Source organism: Leuresthes tenuis, unplaced genomic scaffold (assembly GCF_036924035.1).
Source record: "Leuresthes tenuis unplaced genomic scaffold, fLeuTen1.0.hap1 SCAF_4, whole genome shotgun sequence".
Classification (NCBI taxonomy): domain Eukaryota; kingdom Metazoa; phylum Chordata; class Actinopteri; order Atheriniformes; family Atherinopsidae; genus Leuresthes; species Leuresthes tenuis.
Window position 1 is genome coordinate 27,255,516 of NW_027325358.1, and position 27,692 is coordinate 27,283,207.

Here is a 27,692-nt window from a genome sequence, read left to right on the forward strand (position 1 = left end):
GAAGAAGGCCGCAGTGAAACTGACTTCCCAGCAGCACTGTTGGAGATCTCATCAGCCAGCTCGTCCCTCTCCTGCTCAGCATGCCGCCGTGCCCTCTCTGATGCTGCATAATCCTACACAGACACCCACAAAAGCAATCAGGCTTCATACTTTACAGATATCAGTGATTTTTCTTGAATAAAACACAGCACATATCACACCTCCTGCAGCTGCAAGATTTCAGCTTCTAAGCTCTTGAATTTCTTCTCGTTCTCCTTTGACTGGGCGAAGATCTCGTCTCTGGAGGCTCTGGCCTCCTCTAGCTCCCTTTGATAGTCCTTCATCTGAGCCTGTAGAAACAACATATGTACCAAGTTAAAGAATAAGTTAGCAGGAAACTACAGCGACTGTGGTGGAGAAAAGTTGGGCATCAAGGGAATTTTGGGGTATCCTGCAGTGAGAGTTGGGACTTAGTTTTAAGATTACCTGGAGTTTTTTGAGCTGTTTGATGGCTTCATCCCTGCCTTTGTTGGCAGCTTCAATCTGACCCTCCAGCTCATTCAGGTCCATCTCCATCTTCTTCTTTGCAGCAACAGCGAGAGTTCTCTGCTTCCTCTCGTCCTCCAGCTCTGCCTCCATCTCACGCACCTGGAGGAGGAAAACATCACACAGCAATTCACTTGATTCAAATGTCGGCATCCTGCCAATTTAAAAAGGCCAACCTGAATATTTACAAGGTAAAACGTTTTGCAGATCTGATGGGCCATGAGCCCCTTTGCACCTGTTTGACCAGCATCCTCTTCTTCTCCTCTCCCTGTTCGTCTCTGGCAAGCAGGTCTCTGTCAAACTGAGCCTTCATGGCCTGCATGTTGACCTCGAGACGCAGTTTGGCATCTTCTGTAGCCTGCAACTCATCTTCCAGCTCCTCCAGCTGTGTTCTCATCTCTCCTACTTGTTGCTCCAGGGTACGCTTAGACTTCTCCAGTTCATGTACCTATATGTAGGAATGCAAGTTACTTACAGTGAGTACTTACATCTGTGCTTGTGTTGCATCGTGAAAGCTAGTGCATCTCGTCAAAAGACAGCTAAATGGGATCTGTTTCAGTTCATTTTTTAGGTGCAACTCCAGCTGAACAGAAGCTGCTCTTATAGGGAACATGGCACTATAACAGCTAAAAAGACAAAACATCCAAAAGTTATAGCACAGAGAGAGGAATTGCTCAACCTTCTTTACATTTGCTGCTGTGTAACCAGGCTGTTTTAGATCCAAATAGATTCAATCTGAGCACATCTTTATGCTCAAAGTTAGTATATGATTTATGAGCAGGTTAATTAAAAGGGTCAAGGTCACTCACATTCTTTCCTACGTCATCCTTGGAGCTCATCAGGTCCTCCATTTCAGCGCGGAGCTGCTTGTTGAACCTCTCCAGTTCCTCTTTGGCCTCCAAGGCCTCCTCCAGCGCTCTGGTGAGAGACAGAGTCTTGGTCTCCTTCTCTCTGGCCTCAGCCTCTGCGCGGTCACGTTCCTCGGCGTAACGAGCTGAGATGGTCTTCTCTTCAGCCAGCATCTAATGCAGAAAATTGAAGCAACTGCCTTCAATACACTGACAGATGTGACCATGCCTCACCACCTCTCTGACTCTCTTGGATGATCCGCTGTACCTGATCAAACTTTTTCTGCTTCTTTTCCAGGTTGGAGACTATCTGTCTCTGGTGGTCCAGATCCACCATCTGGTCATCCAGCTCTTGCTGCAGTCTGTTCTTGGTCTTCTCCATTTTGTCCATGGCCATGGTCTTCTCCTCCAAACGCTGGGTGGTGAGCTCCATGTCCTTCTGGAGTTTTCTTTTTATCTCCTCCAGACCCTCTATTGCCCCACCATCATCTTCCAGTTTTTTCTTTGTTTCAAAGAGCTGCAGCAGAGACATTTTGTAAAAAAGAAATACACGAATATCGTAAAGCATTTAGAAATCACTATTGTGGTGAAGGTTGTGTGTGTTGATTAATGAGAAGTACATGCAAACAAATAAGTATTTACCTACAGCTGCATGAATAAAACTTTTACTACTTCATCTCAAAACAAGGAATGTGTCCATTTTACTGATGTTCTTTCATTTCAATAGGTGGCTTATTATTATAATTTGATATTATTAACTAATGAGATTCAGATAAGCAGTAGGTGTGTACAAATTAAACAACTGAAAACAAAAAGCCTAAAACTACCTCAGTATTTAAGGTCCTGAGTTTTATTTTATTTTTTCCAAAAGTTTAGTTTCAAGCTTCTTTACTTTGTTTTTGACATTTCAAACCACATATTTGAGCAACAGAGACAAACAAAATGACAATGAACTTTTCATCTTGAAACACATGCAGCACTGCAGCATTTCTCTTGCATCATGTCCTCTGGTTTTACGGCTTCCTTTACTGTTCTTAGACCTCACTGCTGCTTGGCAAATGGCAAGCTTCCCTTATCCAAATGTACATACATTTAGAATCTGCCCCAGATATCTTGAACTGACTCAGATTTTCACTTCAAAGGGTCTTTAATTTGTTGCAAAGCTTGACTGAGTTACAGCTGTCCGCATGTTGCTCTGCTCCTCAACAACAGGTGCTCACAGCTGAAAAACAGCTGGAAACTCCAGCCTGGTCTTCCCTTTGGCACTGGTACCTGAATGGTGCGCCTGCCTTATTCTATCCCTGTGTGTTAGACCTGCAGAGATCTGTGGGTATGTACCTGAGCCTGCACTGTCTGCAGTTGTTTCTCCAGGCTGCGTCGTGCCTCCTCTTCCTCCTCTTGCTGCTCCAGCAAGTTATTCTTTTCCACTTCCAGCTGGCGGATCTGGGCGCTAAGGTTCAGCTTCTGACGCGTCTCCTCCTGCCGCAACTCCTACACGCAGGAGCAAAGCCAGAAATAATAGTCCAATAAGTTAAAGAGAAAAGAGAAGAAAGAAGGGAGACATATCTATTACGCTGCAAGCAGTTTTACAATCGAAGCTAAATTGGATTATTTTCCATACTTCTGATCAGTTACGAAAGGGAAAGATTTTCTCAGGTTTAGTTCATTTATCGATCTCAACATGACATGACGCACTCTTTTGCCATAATGTAGCAGAGACCTGTGTAAACAATATATCAGGAGATGCCTATAGGTAATCCGCTTGAAGGCCTATGTCATCTCTTTGGATATTTTGGAAGCACGTCTACTACCCTGGTTAGCCTGTGTAATTTCTACAGTATTCCCCATATTTAAAATGCTGAGAAACACATTGTCGTGCCAGGGTTAGTTCCCATAACTTTTAACAGAAATGGTAGAGTTTCAAACCTCCGAGTCTTGAAGTTTGCTGTTCAGGTTCTCCACTTCTTTGGTCAGTTTGACACCCTTCCTCTCTGCCTCCTCGAGCAAAGCAGAAATGTTGTCGAGTTCCGTCTAAGAAACGAAAAACAGGACTCATGAAAATTCTCTTAAACTGCGTTGTGAAAACGACATCAAAAACTGCAGTGTGTCAGAGGAGGTATTACCTGCAGCTTTTGCGAGCGATCAGTCAGCTCTCCCTTTGCCCGCTCTACCTCGGTGGCCCTGGCCATAAACTCCTGCAGTTGACCCTCCAGCTTCTTTCGCCTGTATTCTGACTCCGCCTTCACCTGTTGCAGACTCTTCACTTCACAGGACAGCTCTTTGTTATCGCTCTCCAAACACTGTTTGTTCTTCTCCAGGTTGGCCTTGAACTGCATAGAATAAGAGCAATGTTTTTTTTTTTTTTACTGAAGTCTTGTGCAAAGAAGCAAATGAAAGCCCCCCCAAGAGTTACCAGGTACGACCAGGTAGCTACCAGGTACCACCCACCCTCTTGGCCTGTTCCAGCTGTTCAGACAGTTCCTCCAGTGCCGTGGCATGCCTCTGCCTCATGTCCTGGATCTGAGCATCGTGGTTTTTGGCCTCCTCGTCTATGGCCTTCTTCAGCTCTGCCACCTCTTGCTCTCGCTTGGATCTGGAGTTCAGACAAAAAGAACAAAACCATGAGACACGTCGGGTTGAAATCTCAATCAAGTGTCCCCTGAACTGTGAGTGGTGGTGAACACAATTTACTGGTGATGGAAACTTGAGGAAAGAGTTTAAAATGTTAAAGAATATGTTTAGAGGTTGATACCTCTTAAGTTAATTCTGTGCTACGTTTGTAAAATGTTAATGTCATGTAGTTAAAAGTCAATTAATATTAAATCATTAGCCAACTATGGAGACTCCTTAAAGCAGTCTTTTTTAAATATGCAGTCCCACTCCCAATGTCTTTGATGTGTGAAAGTCGCCCTGTACTCTCTCATTGGTGGCACAGCTTTGATTAGGCACCTGAGTTCCTGCTGGGCAGCCGTTGTATCTAGCGTGTCTTCCAGCTCCGTCTTCAGAGCCTCCAGCTCCTCACTCAGATCCCTCTTCAGCTTTTCAGCTTTGCTTCGACACATTTTCTCTGCTTCCAGATCCTCCTGCAGCTCAGCTAACTGGGCCAGCAGCTCGCGAACCTGTTTCAAGGCGTTGTTCTTCTGGACGGCTTCTTCATCACTCCTGGGTGGGAGAAACACACGCACACAAGTTGTTTTTTTTCCCAATCTAAACCTGAAGATGAAAACATACAGCTCAAGCATGACCACAAAAAGAGTGTGATAAGAATGACTTAAAACAGCTTAAAACGTTCATGCATTATTTGTATGTTACTTATCACAAAAGTCCAGTGGGATACTTTTGCTCTTCCAAATGACAGACATCAGTAATGTTTCATATGAATTCATCAATCAAAGGTTTACCCCATATCTGAGGACATTTCTCCTTAAAATGACGACACAAGTGCAACAAAGAACAGTTTAATTATATTACGAGCAACTATCCAACCTGCGGTTGCTCAAGTTAAATAAAACTAAATCTTTTTTTATTTTTCTGACATGAAACCACCAGTGCACACATGGTGGCAGTGTGGTTGTTTGCTGAAACTGCCCTCACAGGACGAGGGAAAAAGTAATGAAACGGTAATGTTTGCAGGTGGGTGTGAGTCCTCCTGCTGGCTCCAGCTCTCCTGTGAGATGTAAAAAAATCCACCGCTGTAAACACTGAATGTCCCACTAATTCAGTTTTATAATTAACTGAATGTTGGTAAATGGTAAATGGACTTGTACTTGTATAGCGCTTTTCTAGTCTAACTGACCACTCAAAGCGCTTCACTACATGCCACATTCACCCCACTCGCACACACTCATACAGCACGTCTTAAGATACACATAACTACGTGCTTTTTTTTTCTTCTAATCATTCATACACACATTCAAACCCCAGTGATACACTGGGAGGCAACGTGGGGTTCAGTGTCTTGCCCAAGGACGCTTCGACATATATCCTGGGGAAGCCAGAGTCGAACCACCGACCTTCTGATTGGTGGGTGACTGCTCTTCCTCCTGAGCTACAGCCGTCCCATGTTGCTGCCTTGATTAAAAGCACAAATGACTTCCATAGAAATGTGGTGCCCCACTTTCCAAACAAAGACGATACGACTGTTCACAGAGAAGCTGTTCAAAAGGAGGCGCATCAATTTTAATGAAAGTGTAATTACCAGCGGCTGTGACTAAACTGAGGACTGTGTGGCGTGAAATCAATCAAGCAGTTGTTTACCGTCGAGCCCCGTGTCTGGTTCATTGGTCTCATGAAAGCAGGAAACGGCTGACTGCCAGTTTAAAATGATTTGAGCTGGCCATCAGGGGAGTGTTTTACCACAGTTGTACAGCTGTTTATCTCATTATCTCAGTATTATGACTTTGAAGAAAACAGTCATGGAAGCATCTGGATGGTTAAAAATAGAAGGACTCAACAGGTCTCTTCCAGCCAGGAATAGAGATGTTTTTCACGTTCAGTAAATAATGAATTAAACATAAAAATCTACAAACAAAGAAAACAAACTCCACTGCGCTCAACTCTCAATTCCTTTGTGTGGAAAAAGAACTGAGGGCAACAATCAGCATCAGTTTGCTGTAATCAGACAGAGCTGTCTCCAAAGTAAAGGTCTCAGAAAGTATCATTAGGGATCAGAGCTGAGTTAAGATTAAAATAAAACTAAAAAAAAACAAAAAAAAACATGCACACGTGGGCTGAAACACTAAGAAACAGCTTTAGCTGCTTTGAGTCCCAGCTGGGTCTGTTGGTCAACTGTCTATTTTACAGTATTGAGGCTATTTTATCACAGTGAAGAGCTGTTGTCTCTACTAGGAGAGAGCTGACTGCAGAAGTGAAGGCCGCATTCGCCCAGAGGATCCAGGGACACTTTGCTTCCAATGATCCATGGAGTATGTGGAGGGGCATAAAGTGCATTACAGACTACAGCAACAAGGATGCACAATGGCTCAGTGACCCCTCTCTACCCGACGCACTCAACAACTTCTATGCCCGCTTTGAGGACCCAAACACCTCCCTCAGCACCAGACTCACCCCTTCACCAGAAGAGGAGCCCCTCAGTGCAACCCCAGCAGAAGTGAGAAGGACCCTCCGGAGGATTAACCCCCGCAAAGCTGCCGGTCCCAACAACATCCCCGAGTGGGTGCTGAGGGGCTGTGCACACCAGCTCACCGAGGTGCTGACAGACATCTTCAACACCTCTCTCCAACAGACGGCGATCCCCACCTGCCTAAAGACCGCCACGATCATCCCCATCCCCAAAACATCCACCGTGACAAACCTGAATGACTATCAGCCGGTAGTCCTCACCCCGATAGTCATGAAGTGCTTCGAGAGACTGGTCATGGCTCACATCAAGGACTGCACTGTGGACCCGCACCAATACGCATACAGGCAGAACCGATCCACAGAGGACGCCATGTCTTCTGTGGTCCACACAGCCCTCACCCACTTAGAGAACAAGAACCCGTCTGTTCGCCTACTCTTTGTGGACTTCACTTCAGCATTCAATACAATCACTCATACCACCAAAAACTCAACACACTCAGACTAAGCTCCACCCTTTGCAACTGGGTCCTGGACTTTCTAACAGACAGGCCGCAGTCTGTGAGAACCTACGATGTCTTCTCCTACCCCATCACCCTCAGCACCGGCTCCCCCCAGGGCTGTGTGTTGACTCCCCCACCTGTTCACCCTGCTCACACACGAGTGCTCAGCGAAACATCCGAGCTGTCACATCACAGCACATAACATTTTTCTGACAAGCTACTCATAGGGAAAAAGAAAAAAAAAAAGGAACCTCAAGATACTAGCTGAAATTGGTTCTCTGTTAATTTGCGCGTTAAAAGTAGAAACAACACCGGTTCACCCCTTAAGGTAGATGCCTTTCCAATGCTTTGATTTATAAGTCAATGTTAAATGGCTTATCAAAAGGGTTATCAGATACAATGGAAATGTGATTTTTCCCAACTGAACGTGACCTGTCGAGCCGAAGCTCTGCTCAGGAACACTACCAATGTAAAATGGAATTGTGTGAAGGATGGAACAGAACTGCATCACATCCAGAAAACAGTTTAACTGCATCAGGTGGAGGCTCTCAAATGCTGGTTTATTTGGAGATGACGCAGTGGTGTGGCAGTGTTAACATGCTTGCCTCACAGCAAGAAAGTTCACAGTTTATATCTCAGCTGGTTGTTTTATGTGTTGGTCCTGTGATGGACTGGTGACAACAGGATAAAACTGGTATAGAAAAATAAATGAATGATGTGGGGAGTGACCTGGCCAAAGCAGCCTGTAGCTCCTCCTCCTTTTTGGTCAGCTGCATCTTCAATTCCTCGATCTGAGCCTGAAGCTCAGCGATCTGGTCCTGCAGGTCAGTCGTCTCAGCATCCAGTTTCCGCTTGGCCTTCTCCAGCTCTTGCCGCGTTTTCTCCTCCTTCTTTAAACGTTCTGAAGATGGATACAATACACTTTTCTGTCAACTTTTTTATCTCAAGAGGAAAATGAGTAAAGTCACAAGTTACAGCGCAGTCGTACGAGGCAAGCAGTTCGCCAACAACACAAGCATTTCATTATCAAAACAGCCAATTAACAGTAATCATATTAGCTGCTTTGCAGCTCATTATCACATTCTGGACACTGACTTTATAAAATCAGGTTTCATTTGCACTCATACGAGGTGTCCTATAACTGAACTTTATTTTTTCATTCCTACATAATTACTCGACTCTTTCTCTTGCAGCGGTTGACCCCGGCTCATTGATCTGTTTGGTAGCCTGGTTAGTGTTTGTCCCACAAAATGTGTCCTACTCTCAAGACACCAAATGGAGGCAGGAACAACTGCTTGCTCAGAGTCACTTTACCTTCAAGATCGACCATCATCATCTCCTGCTTGTTCTTGACCTTGCCGAGATTCTTTGCTTTCTCCTCTTCCTCTGTTAGCTGGGAGGTCATTTCAGCAATCCTGTCCTCCAGCATCTTCTTCTCCTGTTGGGTAAAACAAACAAAGAAGTGTGGTTTAGTTTTTAAGACAGACAATTAGTGTTTGTGTTAGGTGAAAAGGTTTGGCTACTTATCCAACAAACAAAAAAAGCACTGTTGCTTCATTAAACGTGTGGGGCCTTCTGGTACAAAAGCCAAAGTCTTCCTCTATAGTTCTGTGATGCCACATGTTGGATGGCATCAGTGTGTTGATAGACTGGAGACAGCCAGCAGCTGCAGCTCCACTGATGTCAGTGGCAGCGGTAAACAAAGAGCAGCAGCTGCTGTCATCGTGTTTTTTTTTTTTTTTAAAGAAATGGAAGGTTGATGTGGTAAAGAAGTAGAATATGTTTTGTTTTAATTGACAAAACTACACCAGGTTACAATGTCCTTTATTTCTGCTGAAGGAAATCTAAGAATAAAGTGCTTCAGGCACAAATAAAATCCAACTGAGCTGGATTTACAGCATATCATTTTAATGCACCAGATGATAAAGTCCTTAACTTTTTCTCCTGCCTTTGACACGACACAAAATAATTGGGCATCAGATAACATATTTGTGATTTTGAAAATGAAAACAGATGCACCAGGTTCAACAACAGGAAAGCAACAAGGTAATACTTGCAGGAATAGTATGAGTTTCTTCCTAACAGATTTACTTGTTCCCATTGCTGATGCATGTTAAATACAACATTTCACAACATTTAGCATTTAGTTTGGAGTGTTTTCTAGATCATGTACACTTGGGGTGTCAAGATTAAACTTGACAATATTTCTGAGCTATTTGTGAGCTATCCAAACTTCTATTTGTGACCTGTGGGGGCAGTAATGCACCTTTTCTACATCTAGCCTGCCAGAACCTAAAGATGGAGAAGGAAAAGAAGAAGAGGAGGGGAAGGAGGGGAAGCAGCAAGCAGCCAGAATGACATCAGAAAATACAGGTAGTGAAGATGACCCCGCCACTTTCAAATCGTTTGTTTGGCAGTATTTTGGGTACCCGGCGGAAATGATAAATGGCAGTGATAAGACGCAGACGATATGTAAGCATTGTATGAAAATAATGCCGTACATCACGGCAATTTGGTTTCAATTTGTGGAAGAAGAAGTTCATTAAAAGCTCATGCTTACATGATGCATATAAAGAGTTATAATAAAACATTTCAAAATGCATGTGCAACTCAGTTAGATAAAAGGCTGTTGGTCCAGTCATATTTTGTCATGGTAGTTCCCAGCCTTAATTAAGGCTGTGTTGGTCTACAGGTTCTGATTAGCACAACTTTCTAAGAAACTTCTGAACATTTTTTTGGCCATGGATGCCAAACGAACACAGAGGGATTAGGTGAGTTGCCAGCTGTTGAGAAATCAATCACTCCCGTCTCCTTTCATCGGCGAGTTGTCTGCACTTCCCTTCTTGACCAAAGCAGTTTCAGTGCTGGTTCAGGGCTGGCACTACACCCAGAGACCACCAGAGGCACGTCATTATCTTACTTTAAACATCTCTTCCAAAACAACCTCCCCCCAGCGTATTCTGGATTTCTCTAGAGGACCAGCGAGCAGGGAGACAGACAACAACACACAGGTATCTAGTTTGCCTGAAAACTGGTGTTTTAAAATAACCGGCTTAACATAATGACGTCAACTGGAGTCTTCAGAATGCTAACCTGTATTTACCCAAAGCTGCTTGTAAAAAAAAGTGAATACAGGTTAGCATTTTGGAGCACTGAATTTTTTGGAACTGGATATATTAAAACAAAAAAGCAGAAAAAAGATGTGGCTGCACTGCTGGTTTGACCTTATGTTCATGCTGAAGCTCAGTTTTTTTTTTACTCTCTCTTGAATTGAATTGAACTGAACGCAACACTACATTTTTAAACATGGCAGTCCTAACATTGACCCGACTGTCTCCTTTACCAAGCCCCCAGCCCCTTGACATGACTGGTTCTTTGCTGAGGCCCAGGGAAGAGACGATGCTGCTGTAGTTTTTCAGGGCTTTGGTGGTCGAATCAAAAAGAACTGGCTAAAAGCAAATGGTGCTTTCCAATGGGAAACTTGTAAAAAATTTAACTGATTCTGTCTTAAAGTGTGGTCAAATATCCAAAAAGGATTATGCCAGAAGCTCGTAGATGGCAACCACAGGTATCTGATTTGAGAAAACCCACAATAACCGTAAACTGGTGCAACCCACTTAGTCTTTTTTCCCCTTTGTTAAAGATGTATATTGTACAACTACTCCACATGAGAAAAATAAATTCTCAAATAAATAATTGAGGGCCTAATATAGCCATTAACTTCTTTGATGGCTGAAATGTGATAACTGGTGCTATCCCATAATAACCCCCTACTTTGGATGATTCTGAAATGATGGATCATCTTTGTTTTTCTAATCTTTTGTTTGACCTGCTAACTCACGGTATAATTTCCTCACCTTCAGAAACTTGGAGTTTTGGTCTTCCAGCAGCAGAATGTCCTCCTCCATCTTCTTGATCTTTGCCTCAGCTGTCACTTTATCCAGCTGTAGCTTCTGTCTTGCAGCTTCCTCCTCATCGAGCTGTTCCTCCAAGTCCTGTGGGGAGAAAAACACACACATTTAGAAACCAGTGGAGAGACTGAGGACCAGAAAGTCCAATCTGACTCGAACCTGGATGTGAGACTGCATCTTCTTCTTCTCATTCTGCAGGCTCTGGTTTCTCTCTTCTTCTTCCTCCACCCTAGACTCAAGGTCATGAAGGATCTCTTCCAGCTCTTGCTTCCGAGAGAGGAGACGAACTCTCATTTCTTCGGCCTCAGCAAACAGCTCTGTCTCTGCGTGGAGTTGCTCTGCTAGAATATTTTTCTCCTCTAGGAGCTGAAGGAGGAAATGTTTAGAAGGCACAGTAAGTGCTGTTTTCTCAGCTAAAAGGCTAACAAAAAACAGCACACATCAAATGTACATAAATGTCCTTTTTCTCTAGATAACATCCACTTCAGATTTGAATATTTCCTCTTCTAAAAGGGGGCTACTTACCTGCTGGTGTTTCCTTTCCATCTCCACCATCTCGTTCTCCACCTTGAGCTGCCTCTCCTTGACCTTCATCAATTCTTCATCTTTGGCTTGTAGCTCCTCTTCCTGTCTGGTGACCTGCAGCAATGGCTTCACCTAAAAGAGAAAGAAAGAAAAAAACTCAGTCTGAATAGGAAGGTTATTTTCACCTATTTAAAGACATGTTGAAGTCAGAGTCAGGGGTCTCACCTTGGTGAAGAGCCTCCACCACTGCCAGTGGCGCAGCTTCAGATAAGCAGCACAGTTTCTTTGGAGGACCTTCAGGGCACTCAGCTGCTGTTGCTTCTTAGCAAAAGCTCTGACACAAGAAAAAAAAGAGGAAAGAATAAATAACGGTCTGAAAGAGGCTGAATTTTATGTATAGATAACAATTAAATGCAATGATTTCAGACCTTTTTGCAGCCTCTTTGGTGCCACAGAATCAAGCTGACAAAGCAACGGCAGTCATGTTTTTATCATCTCTTTTCTGAAATATTTCCACTGAGAAGGATGATGGAAACAGCAGATTTTAAAACTCTTCCTCAATTCCACAAAAAGCTTTAATTCTGTCTCGAAGTGGATGTTTCGAATTCATAAAGAGGTTTCCTTCTCGAAAAAGTTGTGCCGTAGCAAACATCAAGCTCACGTGTACGATCGCATACGTGATCACCAGTTTCTGCTTTTAAAGAAACACGCTAAAAGGCAGCTGATACGCAAGAGTAATTATAAGCTAACCGAATCCTTGAGCCCTCTCGGGTTTATGACTGGTTTGCTTCTGCTTTGCGATCACTGCACCCTTTGCTCTGTTAATAGCAGACACAGTCTGACAACACTAAAACAGTGTGTCAGACCAAACCCTGTGAAGGAACCTCCATAATCCCTAAAAAAAAGTAAAAACATGGGGACATAGTTTCCATCATACCATCACCTTTCTGGTTGCTATGGCAAACCTGTCAGCAAACATGGCCAATAACTGGCTAAATAACCCAATTACTCATCAGTTAGTTTGTGACTGAGTGTGCTTATCATTTGAAGCTGAGCTAAGATCTACTTAAAGAGCAGAGAGTGAAGCTGAAATGTGGAGGGGGAGCTTCAGATTTAAATCATTATGTACTGCAAGCTTGTTAGAGGTTTTCACACTGCACTATTATCATTCTTATGAAAACACCACGATCATTGTTGCCTCCATTCTGGAAATCTTTGACACTTTACTTTTATTTTCTCTCCTCAGTGTGCATCTTCATGCTGCGTTTACATGCACGAAACTTGCCAAACGTCTGAGTGTTTTATATGTCAGACCCTAATGCAGCTGCTTTGTACCTTGGGTATCCAAATACCAGGATACTGGAGAAAAAAGTAGAAAACATAAAGCAAGCAGAGACTCTGACCGTGTGATTGATAAAGCATCTGATATATTGGCAAGAGAATATGGAGGCCTACGAGGAGGTGTGGGACAGCGAGGAGGATGGAAACTAGCAAGCAAAGCTTCACAAACTGTTTACTCACAGATTGCGTGAAAACATAGGACTTGATGAAATGGAATTATCTTCGTTTTGAGAGAATATCTACGGAAACACAAGCAGATATCGGACACTTACTTGCGTGCCAAGTATCCACGGCACACGGACTGAAAGTAAATGATGATGTCAGTGATCTTCAGGTCTCTCTCTTCCTCCAGATGGGCCAGAACACCAGTCCTGAAGAAGATCTTACTTTGACCGATACGAAACAGATTGGGGTCCAGCTCCAGGGCTCGAATCTAATAAATAAAAATAAAAATGATTTTTTTTCTTTTAGAATGACGACTTTCCTCCTACTCATGACAAGCTCGCTGCAACATTAGGAGTTTTAAAACAGTAATATGGACAAGGACAAAAAGATGGTGACTACCATTCTTTCACAGGCTTGTTTTCCATCCATGAATCCTTTGGGGATAGCATTGGGTGTAAGGATTTCATATCTGTAAGTAAAAAGAACATGTATAAATATAAACCCTAATGGAAGCCTTACTCTTCTCTCTGGAGGAGGGTTCTGGAAAAAGCGTTGATGCTAGTCACCTCTGTCTGAACTCCTGGAAGACGATGCGATTGGGGAAGCCCTGTCTGCAGATGCGAATCCCCTCCAAGACTCCGTTACACCTCAGCTGGTCCAGAACCAGGTGAGGCTCCAGCTTACCAGCCTGTGGGAGAAAACAAATCAGCAACAAAAGCACCACATCAAAAATAAAAAAGCGATAGTGGATATAACATGTCACAACCACAAGTTAATACTTCTTACAAATATAGGTACATATTTACTCTTTTTTCGTGGTTGGGGATGATGCAGCGAACAAAGTTAGGATTCGTGTTCCTCAGTGTGGCCATGAGTTTGGTCAGCGACTCTTTGTAGAGCTGGCCCACTGTACGAAACATGCCCTTTTTCGTTTTGTATGTGGCACCAAATGCTGTCTCATTCATTCCTGCCACTTGGTCCAGGCCCACGATTCGATCGACTGGTGGGGGAACAGGGAGAGAACTTGTTAGGAGAAAAATCCCCCGTTGGGGAAGAGATGGTCACTGCAGGTACAGCAGCTGCAACACACTGGCATGATGTAGCAATGTGAGCAAGTGCAGATGGATGAAAACAATGTTACGCTGCCAAACAACAGCAGTCTACCAGAGTAGCAAAAAAAGTCTAAAACTACGGCTGGTGTCTGCAGATGGAGGTAAAGCGCATGATGTAATTACAGGAGACTCTGGAGAGAAACGCACTTTTAAATATGGTCTACCTACTAAATACCAACAAAGTGCATGAACTGAATAGCTGCTCTAAATTCTTGATGGCATCTAAATAAAAGCCTTTAACAGTTTTATGTTGTTATTTTTAATACAAAACCGGCATCAAACTATTTTCAGAAAAAACTGTTTCATCATCTACGGTGATTGTAAACCTGGACAAACTACTTTTAGAGCAACTCTCTCTCCTCTTTTCTGGAGGTGGCCACGAGAGCAAACACTTACGAGATCTACTCAGTTCCCAACTTGTGAATTTGGTCTGAAAACTAATGGTGCATTTATTACAAGGCGGTTCCTTCATCCATCTGCTTAGGATGCCAAGTTGTCTCATATTTTGATGATGCCTGCTTTTGGTTATTTTCATGTTCCTGTTCTACTGTAAAGTTTTACCTGCAGATCTATTGAAATGAAAACTTTCAAGCAAAACAAATACAGAAATATAGTAATAAATTATGTAATATATTATTAATAAATATATTATTTTTTAAAAGATACTACCCTGTACTAAACCTGCAACCAAAAGAATCTGGGAATAATGCCACTGACTATTCTCTTATAAAGAGCCCATAAGATCTAAAACTCATTAGAAAACACACTCAGCAGCTCAATTAAAATGACATGCAACATCGTGCTGGAAGTTCAATACCCAGACTGATGCAGGATACATGTCCTGCTGTCTGGACCCTCCACAAGGACTTCTGAGCTCAGAGCCAAAGCAAAAAAAACATTCAGCAAGATTAACATCTGGTTTTAATTCCCTGCTGCTGTGATCCTATTTAGGAAGGAGGAAGGCAGGATATTCCTGTCTTCAGATACTCTCCATTTGACTCGTTTGGTTTTCTCCCTCACAGCAAAAAAAAAAGAAGTAAAATCATACAAGGAACAAAAGACTAAGTTTAGCCCTCCCATAAAAATACTAAAACAAATTAAAGCACACAGGTTCAACTAAGGGAAGCAAATTACTCTAGTCTACTTTTAACTTGGAATTAGGCACTGCTGCTTTCGGCTGAGACAAGGGAGCAATGCAGCCTGGAAGCAAATGGGAGCCACTTCAGATTGTATGAGACAGCACCAGCCACCAGTCAGATCTGGGCAAAAATATACCAACACGCTCCAGGTTATCCTGCTTGGGGAGTGCTTACATTCATCCCCAACTAAGCACCTGGAGGAGGGTGGTTTCACAGTCCTACACTGGTCATTTATTATTATTTCTAAATCAATTATTATTTTGGCCCAGGTCTGCTATGGCACAACCTCAGTCATTCACCTTCCGGCTCATCCAGACAAGTGACATTGTCATAAAATGAGGCCCTTTGAATGGTCTGAATCTCTACAACACAGAGAAAGAGAGGGGAGGGGAGGGGAGGGTGTGGAGTGTAAGTTCAGTCTTAGTCATAAGAAAAGTGCAGGCCTGGGTCAACAATGCAGACAGCTGTTGTTAGTAGGTTTGAGTGACTAGTTAAGCAGACAGTTATACACACAATGAATCCCACAGGAAGTGTTGCTCAAATGAATTCTTTGGAACATGGAACATGGGTAAGTGGCAGATTACCATCTTTCCACAGTTCAGCCACAAATTTGTCAGTAGACTGATGCAGAAGTGTCGCTACGTTGTCATTCAGGGGGTCCATGTTCTTCATGAGCCACTCATCTGCCTTGTAGTCAACCTAGAACAACAAAGGGACACAGCTTAGTAACATCCATTAATCCAATTCATTAAAAAAGTAGGACAATATGTTTAGACATTTCTGATAGAAGAATTCTCATACAGATCTGACGCTCTGCAGTTTGTTTATGTTCATACAGTTTCACAGAGCATTTGACAGTTTTGGACTCCAGTTCACTTCCATCTGTCTCTTCATGAGATTCCGGACAGCTAATGCCGTCTCCACTACGTTCACTGCACACACACGGTCTTTAAGTTACTTGAATGATTTTGTCAGACGATGCTGCAGTTACAAAATCAGGATTTCATTGGAACAGAGCAGCAGTCTGGAAATGCTTAAAGCTCTGTGATTTCACACAGTCTTAATGGGCTGGTATTCAGTCACAATTTCAGATGCATTTAGCTCTCTGACAAAAGGAAAATATGTGAATGAGAGCAGCTTTATTGGGAATTTAACTCTTAATTTACATGTAGGCTTCACTGGAACTTTGGAGAATGTTCAGAGTGTCTATTCCCATCAGAGTCTAGCTGAGCATGTACATGCAGAGCGATTAGATCACCAATCACTTTACCTGGATGTGTTAGTTTGGCTTTGATTCGATATACTTTCAGTCAAATTACCATATTTACTTGTAATTTAAAAGTTCAGTTGTGGTCTGACAAATACAACCATCTGTTTTTTGAGAGGAAAATTTCAAGGAGTCAAATGAGAAGAGGAGGAAAATGCACAATGAGCTAGTGGAAGAACGTATGAGTACGAACACGAGCCTTTTAACGTGGGTGGGCCCTCTGTAGGGGCAACAGCATTTTGAGCATCACAGTGCCAGTGGACTAAAGACCATAAAAGGTGACCACAAGGACAGCTGAAAAAATTAGCACCAACCACTATCTAGTCAAATAATTCTGGTAAAATCTGATTAGATCTCGAGTGGCTGATGACCCCAAGGAACATTAATAGCCATGTGTCCCAGTGCACCAAGCTGATATCAGTTAAATGCAACCGGGTGCTTTAAGTATTCATCAACATCCAGTAGTTCTCGAATTGTGAGAGATCTTGATAAAACTTGAAATGTAATTTGTTTAGAGATGTTAATGGAGGGAGGAAAACACAAAAATCCTGATTCATCCCCCTTGCTTAGCTGTAAGTATTTGGATTGGAAAGAATTGAAGCTTTTTGTACATACCCACACTGACAACATTTGGCTGAAGGCCACTGCAGACTTTCTTCACAGCAAATGTTCTGACATGATTAGAAACAGATGTGCGACTCGGACGGTCTGTCTGCAGGACAAATGCTGTGTTCTGTTGCATAACCCCAATTTCACTCCCGTATGACACATAAGTTAAACCAAGTTTAAGTATCTTTAAGTATCCTTAAATCCATTATCTGACCCTAGACCAGCAGCAACTTTTCATTCACTGGCTGACTTTTTCAAACATCATGGCTGACAGAAACATTCTGGAAAATTTGAATCATAAGAATTAGAGGAATCATACTTGAATACATATAAGAAAGAAACATACAAAGCAGTCAGTTCAGTAGGAATTTAAATGGGGTGGGGTGGGGTGGGGGGGTTAATCAGAGAAGCATACCCTGCCGGCGTAGTGGATGATGCAGAAGTCAGCTTTATCTTTGAGCTGGCGGGGTCTTTGAAACTTAGTGTGAGTGCCCTGCTCCTGGATCAGCTTGTCTATAAAGGTCTTGTCTGTGGCCTTAGGGAACCAGCACTCTTCATCCAGCAGAGCTAACACTCCTGGAGGGTTTGCCTGAAGAAATAAGAAAACCCAACATTAAAAAGAGCGCTGACAGTAATGTGGCATCATCAACAGCAGCAAGATGCATACCCCAGCAATTTTAAGAAATTTTTGTTGCATTTCTGTCCCCAATGGATAAAAGGGCACAAGACTTCTATGACTTATCTAAACAGTATCATTCTCCATAATTATAACAGTTTACTTCACAATTAAAGACAAAATTATTCATATTGCAGTTTTAGATGCAACAATTTGTTGTAAAGTTTAAGGAGCTGTTATTTCTGATTACTGACCGGCCTCTCAATGAGGTCAATGCAGGGCTGCAGGTCCAGGCCGAAATCAATGAAGCTCCATTCAATGCCCTCTCTCTGGTACTCCTCCTGCTCCAGGATGAACATGGTGTGGTTGAAGAGTTGCTGCAGCTTCTCATTGGTGTAGTTGATGCACATTTGCTCAAATGAGTTGAGCTGCAGGACACAAACACAAATGCATGCAAAAGCAGCGGTGTCACTGGAAGCACCCACAGATGACAGGAAGTCAATATCTCAAATGTAGATCTAACATCTAAACGAGCATTATCTAATCATGAATAATAAATAATTACATAAATAAAAGAATTGGACATGCCGTCTTCTTAAAAGATGTTAAAAAGTTGAAATCCAAACCTGAAAAATCTCAAAACCAGCGATGTCCAGAATACCAATGAAGGAGGCACCCTGCCGTTTGGTTCTATCCAGAGCTCTATTAATCCGATGGACCAGCCAGCGGAACAGACGCTCATATGTTGCTTTAGCGAGAGCCTCGACAGCAAAGTCAGCCTAGCAAGAGACAGAGAGGAGATTAAAGTAAAGAGGTTACATCGGTGTAATTCTTAAATGTTGCCATTTCCATTATACAAATCCATATTTACATTTTTGGCAAGACTTCATACTGTTCATGTGAATAACTCTGAGAACCGCATTGAACTGATTTAATTCACAATGTGAAAATAACTACGAATCTCAGGTGCCACTGTGCAGAGAAGAAGCCATTGAGAAGAGCAAAACATGCTGTTCTGAAACTGACTCGAAGTCTGAAAGTTCATTCCTGTACGATGTAAGTTTGAACAACATCCCACATCGTTCTGTGTTCCAATCCTTGTTTAAGTTCAGTGATCGAATGGCTCATGCTAAAATGCATCTTGGGATTAGTCTTCGTTGTAGTACGGGCTCGTACTTTTGTACCAAACTGGTAGATTTTTATTTTTATTTTTGATGACTTAACTGGCAGTTGCTTCTTTTTATTGAAAATTTCCATTAATTTCATGTCAGTCTAGCTCCAGAAAGGAAAAGACCAGATTGAAGTCTTGTAACGCTACATACAGAACCTGAGGCAAGATTTTTTCCTCTTGCACTGCATCCCAGCATAACTCAACCAATTTTGCATTTCTATTGCCCAGCTAACTTGTTGGCAAAGAATAAAAATGCTGTGGCATGTAGCAAACTGACCTGTTCCTTGGTCTGTGCTTTCTGGACATAGTCTCTTCCAACTTTTATTCTCGGTGACAGGATGGCTCTGGTAAACTCCATCACATTCATACCGAGCAGATGACACAGCTTCTGGGCAGCTGGGAAACACAAAATGGAAAAAGTACAGAAGGGGAAAAATATTAATAAAAGTCAAGCTCCAGTAGGAGATTTTAAACAGTAACTAACTCGCGCCTATCTATCACATTAAAGACTAAAATAAATAAATAAATAAAGCAGAAACTACAGCTTGATTTCCAAGTCTTTAAGACAAACATAATTAATATTATTGTCACATAAGCAGAGCTGAGCTTTATAGCATATAGAATGTGACAAGCAAAATGTAATATTTTATATTGCATTAAAAAAACAAAGCTCAGATCTAGAGCAGCCAATTTTGTTCAAGAAAAAAACAAAACAAAAAAAACCAAGAAAAAAAACCCCACGTCCTTCAGTTCAGTGTTCTACTGCAGCATTTGGAAATATCTGGCTGAGCTGCATCAATAGCATCAGACTGATTCTTTCTCCCTGTCTCGCTCTTTTAAAAGTCAAATGTGCAGTGCCACCTGTGGAGGAACTGCAAGGTTGTGCCCCATTTCCTTTAGGAGTAAATCTTGCCAGTGATTTGGCAGCTAAACAAGGCTCATGGGGTGAAAAGAAATACATCAGCAGCCCCTCTGTTCTGTGGACAAGGTGCACAATGTGAGGGAAGCAAACAGCGGAGGAGAAGAGTTGAAACATGTAAAGGTAGAGAAGAGTGTCTGGCTCTGAGGTCATGCAACAGATGCACATGGTTTGCTGTGTTTGCTAGTAGTCGTCGGATATCTACCAGTATTATCAGGCATGGAGGCTTGGTCAGTGTTCCTCTCCTTCTTGAAGACTATGTTACCAAACTGAAGCACCGAGGAAACCACCTTCAACATGGCTGCAAATATCAGAATCCAGGGAAAACAACATTAGTGTAGTAGACATCAGTTTGTGTTTCAAGCAGTCAAACTAACAGAGGCACGAGTCAGAATCCTGATCGTTAAGTCATTATGAAGGTACTTTGGTTAGAACTCAAATATCACTGCAAATGCTTAGTAGCAAGTGAAATCTAAATACTTTTTTTCAAGTTCTAATCATTCTTTGATTCATTTTTTCCATTTGTATATAAATAAAAAACAACAACAACATGTTTAAATTAACACAATGAATGGCTGATACCCGATACAGTGTGTATTTCTCCCCTGGTCTTAACATGGGATGCTTCCACAACTTCCTATGCTGTGGTGGTAACCAGTTTTCAACAATTTCAACACATCCTCTCAAAAACGTCACAGAAAAGTCAAGGCGACCTCCCTGAGAACCTGTTTTATGTTGTAACATACCCATTATCTCGTCATGGGCGAAGCTCATTATGTGCATAGCTTCCATGGTTTCTTGGAAGTTGTCTTTGTCCTGTTGGCCTGGAATTGTGATGTTACCGTTGGACAGGAAACGGTAGTTATTGAATCCTTCCAAAAGCAGATCCGCTGTGGATTGAAAAATGGAGAAACGTTTGAAACTAGATAGAGAGAGGGCTGCTTGTGTGCATCGTGGGTAGACTCTAAATGTTGGCAAAACAATTAGTTAATGACATTAGCAACAGAACTAACCGTGGAAAGATTTAGCATCTGAAGAAAATCCTTTCTATGCCGAAAATTTTCAATTTTTAAGAGTGTGTAGCGCATGCCAGAAATTAGTCTGTGCACCTTGGCAGTGATTCTGCAAGTTTGTGGAGCTTTACTAGCATAAGAAAGTCACAAATCTTGTCATTTTAGTGGTCAAGAGCTCAGGTTTTTTCTTCCATTGTTCATCTGTGTGTAATCGTGCAGCCAGAGATCAGCTGCGGTTTGGAGTTATGACAGACGGAAGCATCCAGACAGTTTTATAGTCATTCCACTCACATCTGAGGTGCTCGCCAGCTCCTGCCAGAAGCTGGTAAAAAATGTGGAAGGTTCGCTCATCTTTGGCTTGACGAATAGCTCTGGATTTCTCCAGCAAGTCTGACACAGAACAGTCAAGAAACACACATCAAGGTGGTAGCTCAGTATGTAATAAGTCCCATCAAAACAGCGTTCTAAGATCGTCTGATGTTCAAAGATAGGCTGATGTTCAAAGATGGCCCGAATGAGTCACAGATCTACAGAAACTAAAAGGCTCTGGGAATAAATGAGAAATACATTTAAGACTCTTGAGTATCCACAACGGAAAAGGTTGTAGGGATGAAATGTGTTAATTTCCAAAAATACCCTTCTGTTTTTCGTATTCAATATAATACGTGGCATGAAAATTTACATTCAGGCTTTTTAGAAAAATCTCACCAACAGTGAATGAAATAGTCTGGTCAATGAGTTTTAAAACAGGATACAGGTTTCAATATTGGCCCCGACAATGTATCCGGTGACATCAAAGTTGATCCGGATGAATTTTCCCTGTAGAGATTAACACAAGAGAACTGCTTAGGGAGTGCGTAAGACAAAATGAACAGGATTCCCTCACCAAGAGGGATACGCCACCTTTGTGGCATATTGTCTCTTGAAAGTCTGCAAATTGTGTTTGTTACAGAATCACGTCTTAAGTGTCAGAATTCAATCTTTTCAAAACAAAAGTGTAAAAAGAAATGTGAAATTTGATAAAGTTTTCAAGTATGAATTTATATTAAGATATAATCTCCTGTCTGAAGGGTCCCATGACAAAAAGAGACTAGCAGGCATCAGATGTGCCTGAAATCCAAGTGGGATTCATATGTGAAGTTAAAATCAGAAAGGAGGTGGCTGTCAGAAAGTAGATCTAGAGAGCTGCACATCAATCAGAACTATTTTCATTAGGCTCTACTTACAAAACGTGACGAGTTGTCATTTTTCACAGTCTTTGCATTCCCAAAGGATTCCAGGATGGGGTTGGCTTGTAAAAGCTGACGTTCCAATTCACCCTTTAAAAAACACGCAACACACACACAGCTCTTTATCACCACTTAATAAGGGAGGCCAACAAAGAAAAACCATGAGGAACTGTCAGTTTTACAGACACTGAAAACATGCACATGCAAGGACAGCAGACATCTTGTGATGTCGTTTGTGCAGAAGGCTTCACATACATTATTCTCAAGTTATTAAACATAACCTTTTAAGATTACTTTGAAGAGATTATTAACAAAAACAACAATATCTGAAACCAGTAACGGTTTTAAAATGTAGTATTTTTTAACTTTAAAAAAGAAAACTTGATCGGTTCAGCAGCTGTTCAAAGCATCATGTGAGCCAAACTGTCTTAGATGTTAAAAACATTCCAAGTCACAGACAAGGATGATGTTTCTAAGAGAAGAGTGTGGAGCACTTTTTAAAATATTAAGCTTGTCACTATCCAACGCGGTAAGCTTCAGCCACACTGACTGAAATAATGTACAGAAGGTTCTTAAGAGCAAAAAACGGCACGCTTTAGTTAATGTTTGAGAGCAAGTCAATATTTGTTGATTAGTTTGCTGCTGCCCCCAGGTTTCATGAATTAGGAAACTAAATATTTCATCCTATTAGATTTAGAGTTAAGTTTCTGACATAACTATGGGGGCATGGCTCGGTTCTGGGTAATTTCACAACCTTTGACTTTTAAGCTATCATCTTAGTCATTCTAAGATCAGCCCATAAATGTCACTTTTCCTTATTTCAGGTCAGTGGGAACCAGCCAGACCTGTCATAATGCTCGGCTGTTTATATATATATATAAAAAAAAAAGTATCGTAACATTAAAAAGTTGACAGCAGAAATCGTAAAAATCATAATATGTGATTCTCTGAGAAGTGAAACATTTCGTCGAAAAAATAAAATACTAACGGGAAAGGAAACCAGTAAAGACATAACTTATCTGTCCTCATGATGTGATTAAACATGATTACTTTGGGACATGCAAATATGCGTCTTTAATCATTAAGTTTGTGAATAATCCATCAGAGAAGAACGTGTATGGAGAGATGCAGAGCTGTGGGAAGACTGAAATTAGTTCTGAATTTGAGCATTTTTTCCACTTGGCTGCAAAAGCAAGCCTGGTTGGAAAGATCAAGTTGAACGGCTTTATTGCAAACTGTTCACCTGCCACCTCCATGTGATGGATACCTCCGGAACAATACGATTGAGAGAACCAGTTAGGGAGAAAACTGCCTTTGCAAACTCTAAAGAGTTAAGAACTCCAGAACCAAACAGAATACTTTATGTCCATATCAAATGACATAAATGACAAATGTGCAAAGCTTAGAATCTGACCACAGATTAACAGATCAGTTCATAAACATAAAGTCAAGCACGGCCATCATAAAAACCTCCACATGAAGCCATTTCTTGTGTGAGGCATAAACAATGAATCTATATACAAAGAAATACAACTAAGGGAGGCTTAGTTGCGATGTCAGCATTCTGAGAAGTTCAACGCAAGCCACAATATGCATTTAATGAACTTGGTTACAATATTAAGTTTGATCTGTGCAGACTGCTGCTGAATTCTAACAGGCTCTGGATGCAATATGGATGCCAAGCCTCATGTTAATGTAAAGTAGGGTTTATGTGCACACAGACTGAAAAATGACTGCCCTGTTTACGGTCATGTTTGCTTCTCATTTTAGAGTTGTAATTCCGCTGGTATTTATTTTCATGCTGCATCACGGTTATTTTGCACAATAATGAAAATGGTCGCTTTCGAACGGCTCTTATCGTCTGATACAGGACAACAGTTTTTATCCTTCAGAAATCCCTGTTCATCTTTCATCTGGGATGGCCGGGAACTGCACAGTGTGTACCGGACTTAAGCCTGCCTCTCTTAACTCACTGAAAGGTGTGAAGTTATTTACTGAGAAATTCATAGAAATGATCTTTGTGCAGTAGAAAAAGAAAAAAAAAAGCCAGTCTATCATTCCAGTTCCCCAAGAAGAATGTGTCCACAAGAACGTGTTTTTTTTCTTTCTGGGCCTGACGCCACACTTTAAAAAGTTGAATCAATAAATAAAGGATTCATGAAGATGTTTTGACAGGTGTTTCCACTACATTTTCATCTAAGCCACATTTGTGGGCTTCGTCATGACCAGAGAATCCAAAGTGGCTGAGAGAACAGTTTCTTCTGCTGCATTATTTCTCTTCTTGCGGTTGAGAGAGCCATTTTACCATTACGACAGAAATAGCTCCACACGCCGATGGTTTGACTAAGACATTTTCCACAAAAGGGAACTGAGGAATCAGCATTGCGCTCAGGATGTGAGACATTTAATGCAATCTTTGGCCAACAAGCACGACGGGCTTTGGCATGATGGAATGAAGCAGCACTCCATCAGAGCAGCAGCCCACAGAGGGCAGAGGATTCAAAGCAGAGGCCTTTGTTTCTACATAAACACAGGTCTGTGGTCCAGTTTGGTGGTTAAAATTGTTCACTGGCAACTTCTACTCGTCTGTGTGATCCGCTGTGCAAAACAAAGGGCTGATTTCAAATACCCCTGAGGATTCAGTAGCAGCATTACAAGCATAGCCACATTTCTGTTCCAAACTGAGCACACCTGACAAAGTGTGGTTCTCCACTTAGGGTGGTCAACTGCTATGTTAAAATTCACGTGATCTAAGAGGCATCAAACTGACTGAGACATACATCACCTGTCAACTCTCCAAAACATCCCATTCATTAGCACTAATGACTTCTCATCATCTACCTCTTTCTTACTGAACTAATCTTATTGACTCTTTTCAAAATGCAGTCTGTTTGGCAAGCTGTGGAGTAGGATTTTAGGAGGCATTTAAAGGAGTCAAAGAGGAGAAGTCAAAACTGCCCCAGTAAATCTTGTGAGGCAGATGCCGGTTGTGGTTCTGTTTGCACTTTGCAACATCTGTTTTAGAGGTCACGGGGCCAGACGAATATTTCAAGTCATCTTTTTCAGAAGCAAGAAAAATAAGAAAGCTTGGCAGGAACCAAGCCTTGTGGAGAGCTCATCTGGTTCATATGCAGAATTAGACAGACAAGTGATCCAAAAGAGGTTTTGCATGGGCCAAAAGGTTGGATGATTAAGACGAACCGATGTGAGAATCAGTGAACCATGGTATCATCGCTGAATATAAATGAGAAGTGCTGGAAAGTTATCTGCAAAGATTGTCGTGAGGCAAAAACCCTGAGATCAGGCCATTTATCTTTATACCAGCAGTGTGTTATTAATACTATAACTGGCTAACAATGCAGTTAAAAAGGCTCTCAAGAGTAAAAGCTGTGATTGCATGATACACGATTGCTGTGATGCATCACCTAAATATCTTGTCAAGACAGTTTGTAAGTAGGTTTACACTAAGTGATCAAACCTGAGAGCATGAAACAACTAATCATTTCATTTGATTGTGTTCATGTAGAAGCAAAAGAAGTCTATGATAATGCTCAGTTTAATAATAATCATTTTTAGTTTACATAAATTCTAATAGTTTAACTAAAGGAAATTTGCAAAAAAAAAATCGTAGACATATACTGGTCAAAAAGAAGTTTGATTCTAAGAGGGGTGATGTCCTCATACCACAAGTAACACAATAAGTAATGTTAAATGACTGAAAGATACAACTGTTAATACATTAGTAAGGAAAAAAAAGTACAAATCATGCAAACGTTCAAATACAGCAGGTGGATGCAGGTGCTGTAGATGGAAGGCATCTACTGCCCAACTTTAGGGAGCATCTAAGAGTTAACAGTGAGTTCTTTTATGAGTCCAGCACCCCTTTTCTATTTAAGTGAGGTGAGATAGGTGAGAAACTACATACTACTCACATAAAACAGGGATCCACTCTGTAGGAGAGATTCAATTGTTAAATAAATGACAAATATTAGGAAGCAATAAATTGCAACAATGTCATGGATACAAACAGAGCTGTAGTTGAAGCAGGACATTTCTGAAATGACTGTTTAAGGTCTACACACAACCTACAGCAGTCTACAAACGGAATGAACAACTAATGCTAATGAAGGCGTTCAGTGATGCACTATCCTGGTCATCAAGACACAGAGTAGTGCTGGTGTTCAGACCCAAATCATCTCAGGTGTATTTCAGTTGCTGGTTAGATAACAGGCTCTGGGACCTGATGACCAGGACACACAACTTAAGCACTCTTGGTGACCTTGTTAGTTACAACCTCTAATGACCATGTACATAATGCCTTTAAAGCAGACTTTAGACTTTTGGTCAACAAGTTTATGATAAACATGTATGTCTAACTTTATCTATAAGTAGAAACATGATAACTGATAAAAGCAGTAAAAATGTTTCAAATAGCACAAGAAGACAACCAAAGTCGACCTTGTGCCTACCACAGCAAAAAAACCACAGCATGCACGTGATTACGTTTCACTGAGTAAGACAGCAAATCAATACTACAACACATCTGAACAATAAAACAAATAAGCAACCTCAATCCAAGGAGTCTGAGAAGTCATGCCACTTTTAACAATTACTTACAACAGCATTTTGTGCCTGACAGAGAAACACAGAGTAGATTTTTATTAAGGTTTCAGAAAAAAAATCCCCGGGCATTTGAACTATTCTTTGAAGATAGTCAGTGACACCACTTGGTGAGAAATCTCAGCGCAAACTGGTACTGTATGAGCCTACGTCACAGAGATATTGAATATGTTTGAAAGGAAAATGTTAGTGTAGCATGTATGCAAACATTGTGTCTGGGAAAGCATGGGAACTTGCCTGTAGTTTCACTGGTTTGGGTGATTCTGGCTGTTTGTTACGGATAAACAAATGGAAATTGTTAAGATTGAGCACGTAAATCCAGAGCAAAAAAAACATTTTCATGGACTTCATTTAGTTTATAGTTAAAAGCAGGAAAGTTATGAGAAAATATTGAGATTTTATAATAAGCAGCATTGATAGGATACTTACAGGAATGTTGTGGTCTTTTCTTCCCTTATGGGAGGAGGCAACATGTGCCAGGTACTGAATGACCTTTTTTGTGTTCTCTGTCTTGCCGGCTCCTGACTCTCCTCTGCAAGGGATTAAAAAAAAAAAAGAATGACATAAAAAAGGAGGGTGGTCAGAGACCAAACTCATACAGATCAACGGCTCAGCGATTAGATGATCCTGAAAAAACCCAAAACAGATCAATAAATCATTAAATAACTTTTATTCTTTACATATTCTAGGCGTATAGCTGTGAGCTTGTGGTTAATTAGTTTGACAGAGTATATTTCAACCAACCCCCTTCACATAACAGAAGCACAAAGGTGATATCAAACTAAATACCGGTGCATAATCTATCATCCGTGTGTTTCACTGCACTATATTTTCCAAGTGTCAGTCCAGGTTTGCAGCTGTGCTTTCTGGCATGTTTCTCACCACTCTGTCATACAGAGACTGTGGCACAGAAAAACAGGAAAGAGATTTTCCCAAGACCTCGAATCAGTGCAAAACCTTTGGGACAGCAGTTTAGATTTAGAGATTTTAGAGCATAACTGAGGTTTTACAGAAAGTGCAAATTTGCATACGCCAAGAGTGCACAAGATATTGTTTTGTTTTTTTTTAACTGCACCAGTGTGACGTGGCTGGGTAGAAGA

At 41.4% G+C, this 27,692-nt stretch overlaps 1 protein-coding gene across 1 annotated transcript in view; it reads right to left on the minus strand.

Annotated features, from left to right (window-relative positions):
- LOC140304740 (myosin-10-like) overlaps positions 1–27,692 on the minus strand; it is a 58,573-nt gene that overhangs the window by 4,576 nt on the left and 26,305 nt on the right. The window contains exons 5-39 of the mRNA XM_072383503.1: positions 27,022–27,124; positions 26,830–26,859; positions 26,590–26,604; positions 25,905–25,922; positions 21,970–22,062; positions 21,499–21,562; positions 21,035–21,133; positions 20,477–20,620; positions 19,936–20,031; positions 19,089–19,207; positions 18,267–18,419; positions 17,895–18,068; positions 17,440–17,613; positions 15,733–15,847; positions 13,704–13,897; positions 13,464–13,585; positions 13,297–13,366; positions 13,005–13,165; positions 11,617–11,725; positions 11,392–11,523; positions 11,026–11,232; positions 10,813–10,950; positions 8,270–8,393; positions 7,685–7,856; positions 4,323–4,535; positions 3,822–3,966; positions 3,497–3,703; positions 3,300–3,404; positions 2,712–2,864; positions 1,642–1,890; positions 1,335–1,547; positions 761–973; positions 466–627; positions 201–329; positions 25–113 (exon numbers count right to left, since the gene is read on the minus strand). Coding sequence (XP_072239604.1) covers positions 25–113; positions 201–329; positions 466–627; positions 761–973; positions 1,335–1,547; positions 1,642–1,890; positions 2,712–2,864; positions 3,300–3,404; positions 3,497–3,703; positions 3,822–3,966; positions 4,323–4,535; positions 7,685–7,856; positions 8,270–8,393; positions 10,813–10,950; positions 11,026–11,232; positions 11,392–11,523; positions 11,617–11,725; positions 13,005–13,165; positions 13,297–13,366; positions 13,464–13,585; positions 13,704–13,897; positions 15,733–15,847; positions 17,440–17,613; positions 17,895–18,068; positions 18,267–18,419; positions 19,089–19,207; positions 19,936–20,031; positions 20,477–20,620; positions 21,035–21,133; positions 21,499–21,562; positions 21,970–22,062; positions 25,905–25,922; positions 26,590–26,604; positions 26,830–26,859; positions 27,022–27,124 — 4,704 coding nt within the window. The remainder of the gene's footprint in view (positions 1–24; positions 114–200; positions 330–465; positions 628–760; positions 974–1,334; positions 1,548–1,641; positions 1,891–2,711; positions 2,865–3,299; positions 3,405–3,496; positions 3,704–3,821; positions 3,967–4,322; positions 4,536–7,684; positions 7,857–8,269; positions 8,394–10,812; positions 10,951–11,025; positions 11,233–11,391; positions 11,524–11,616; positions 11,726–13,004; positions 13,166–13,296; positions 13,367–13,463; positions 13,586–13,703; positions 13,898–15,732; positions 15,848–17,439; positions 17,614–17,894; positions 18,069–18,266; positions 18,420–19,088; positions 19,208–19,935; positions 20,032–20,476; positions 20,621–21,034; positions 21,134–21,498; positions 21,563–21,969; positions 22,063–25,904; positions 25,923–26,589; positions 26,605–26,829; positions 26,860–27,021; positions 27,125–27,692) is intronic.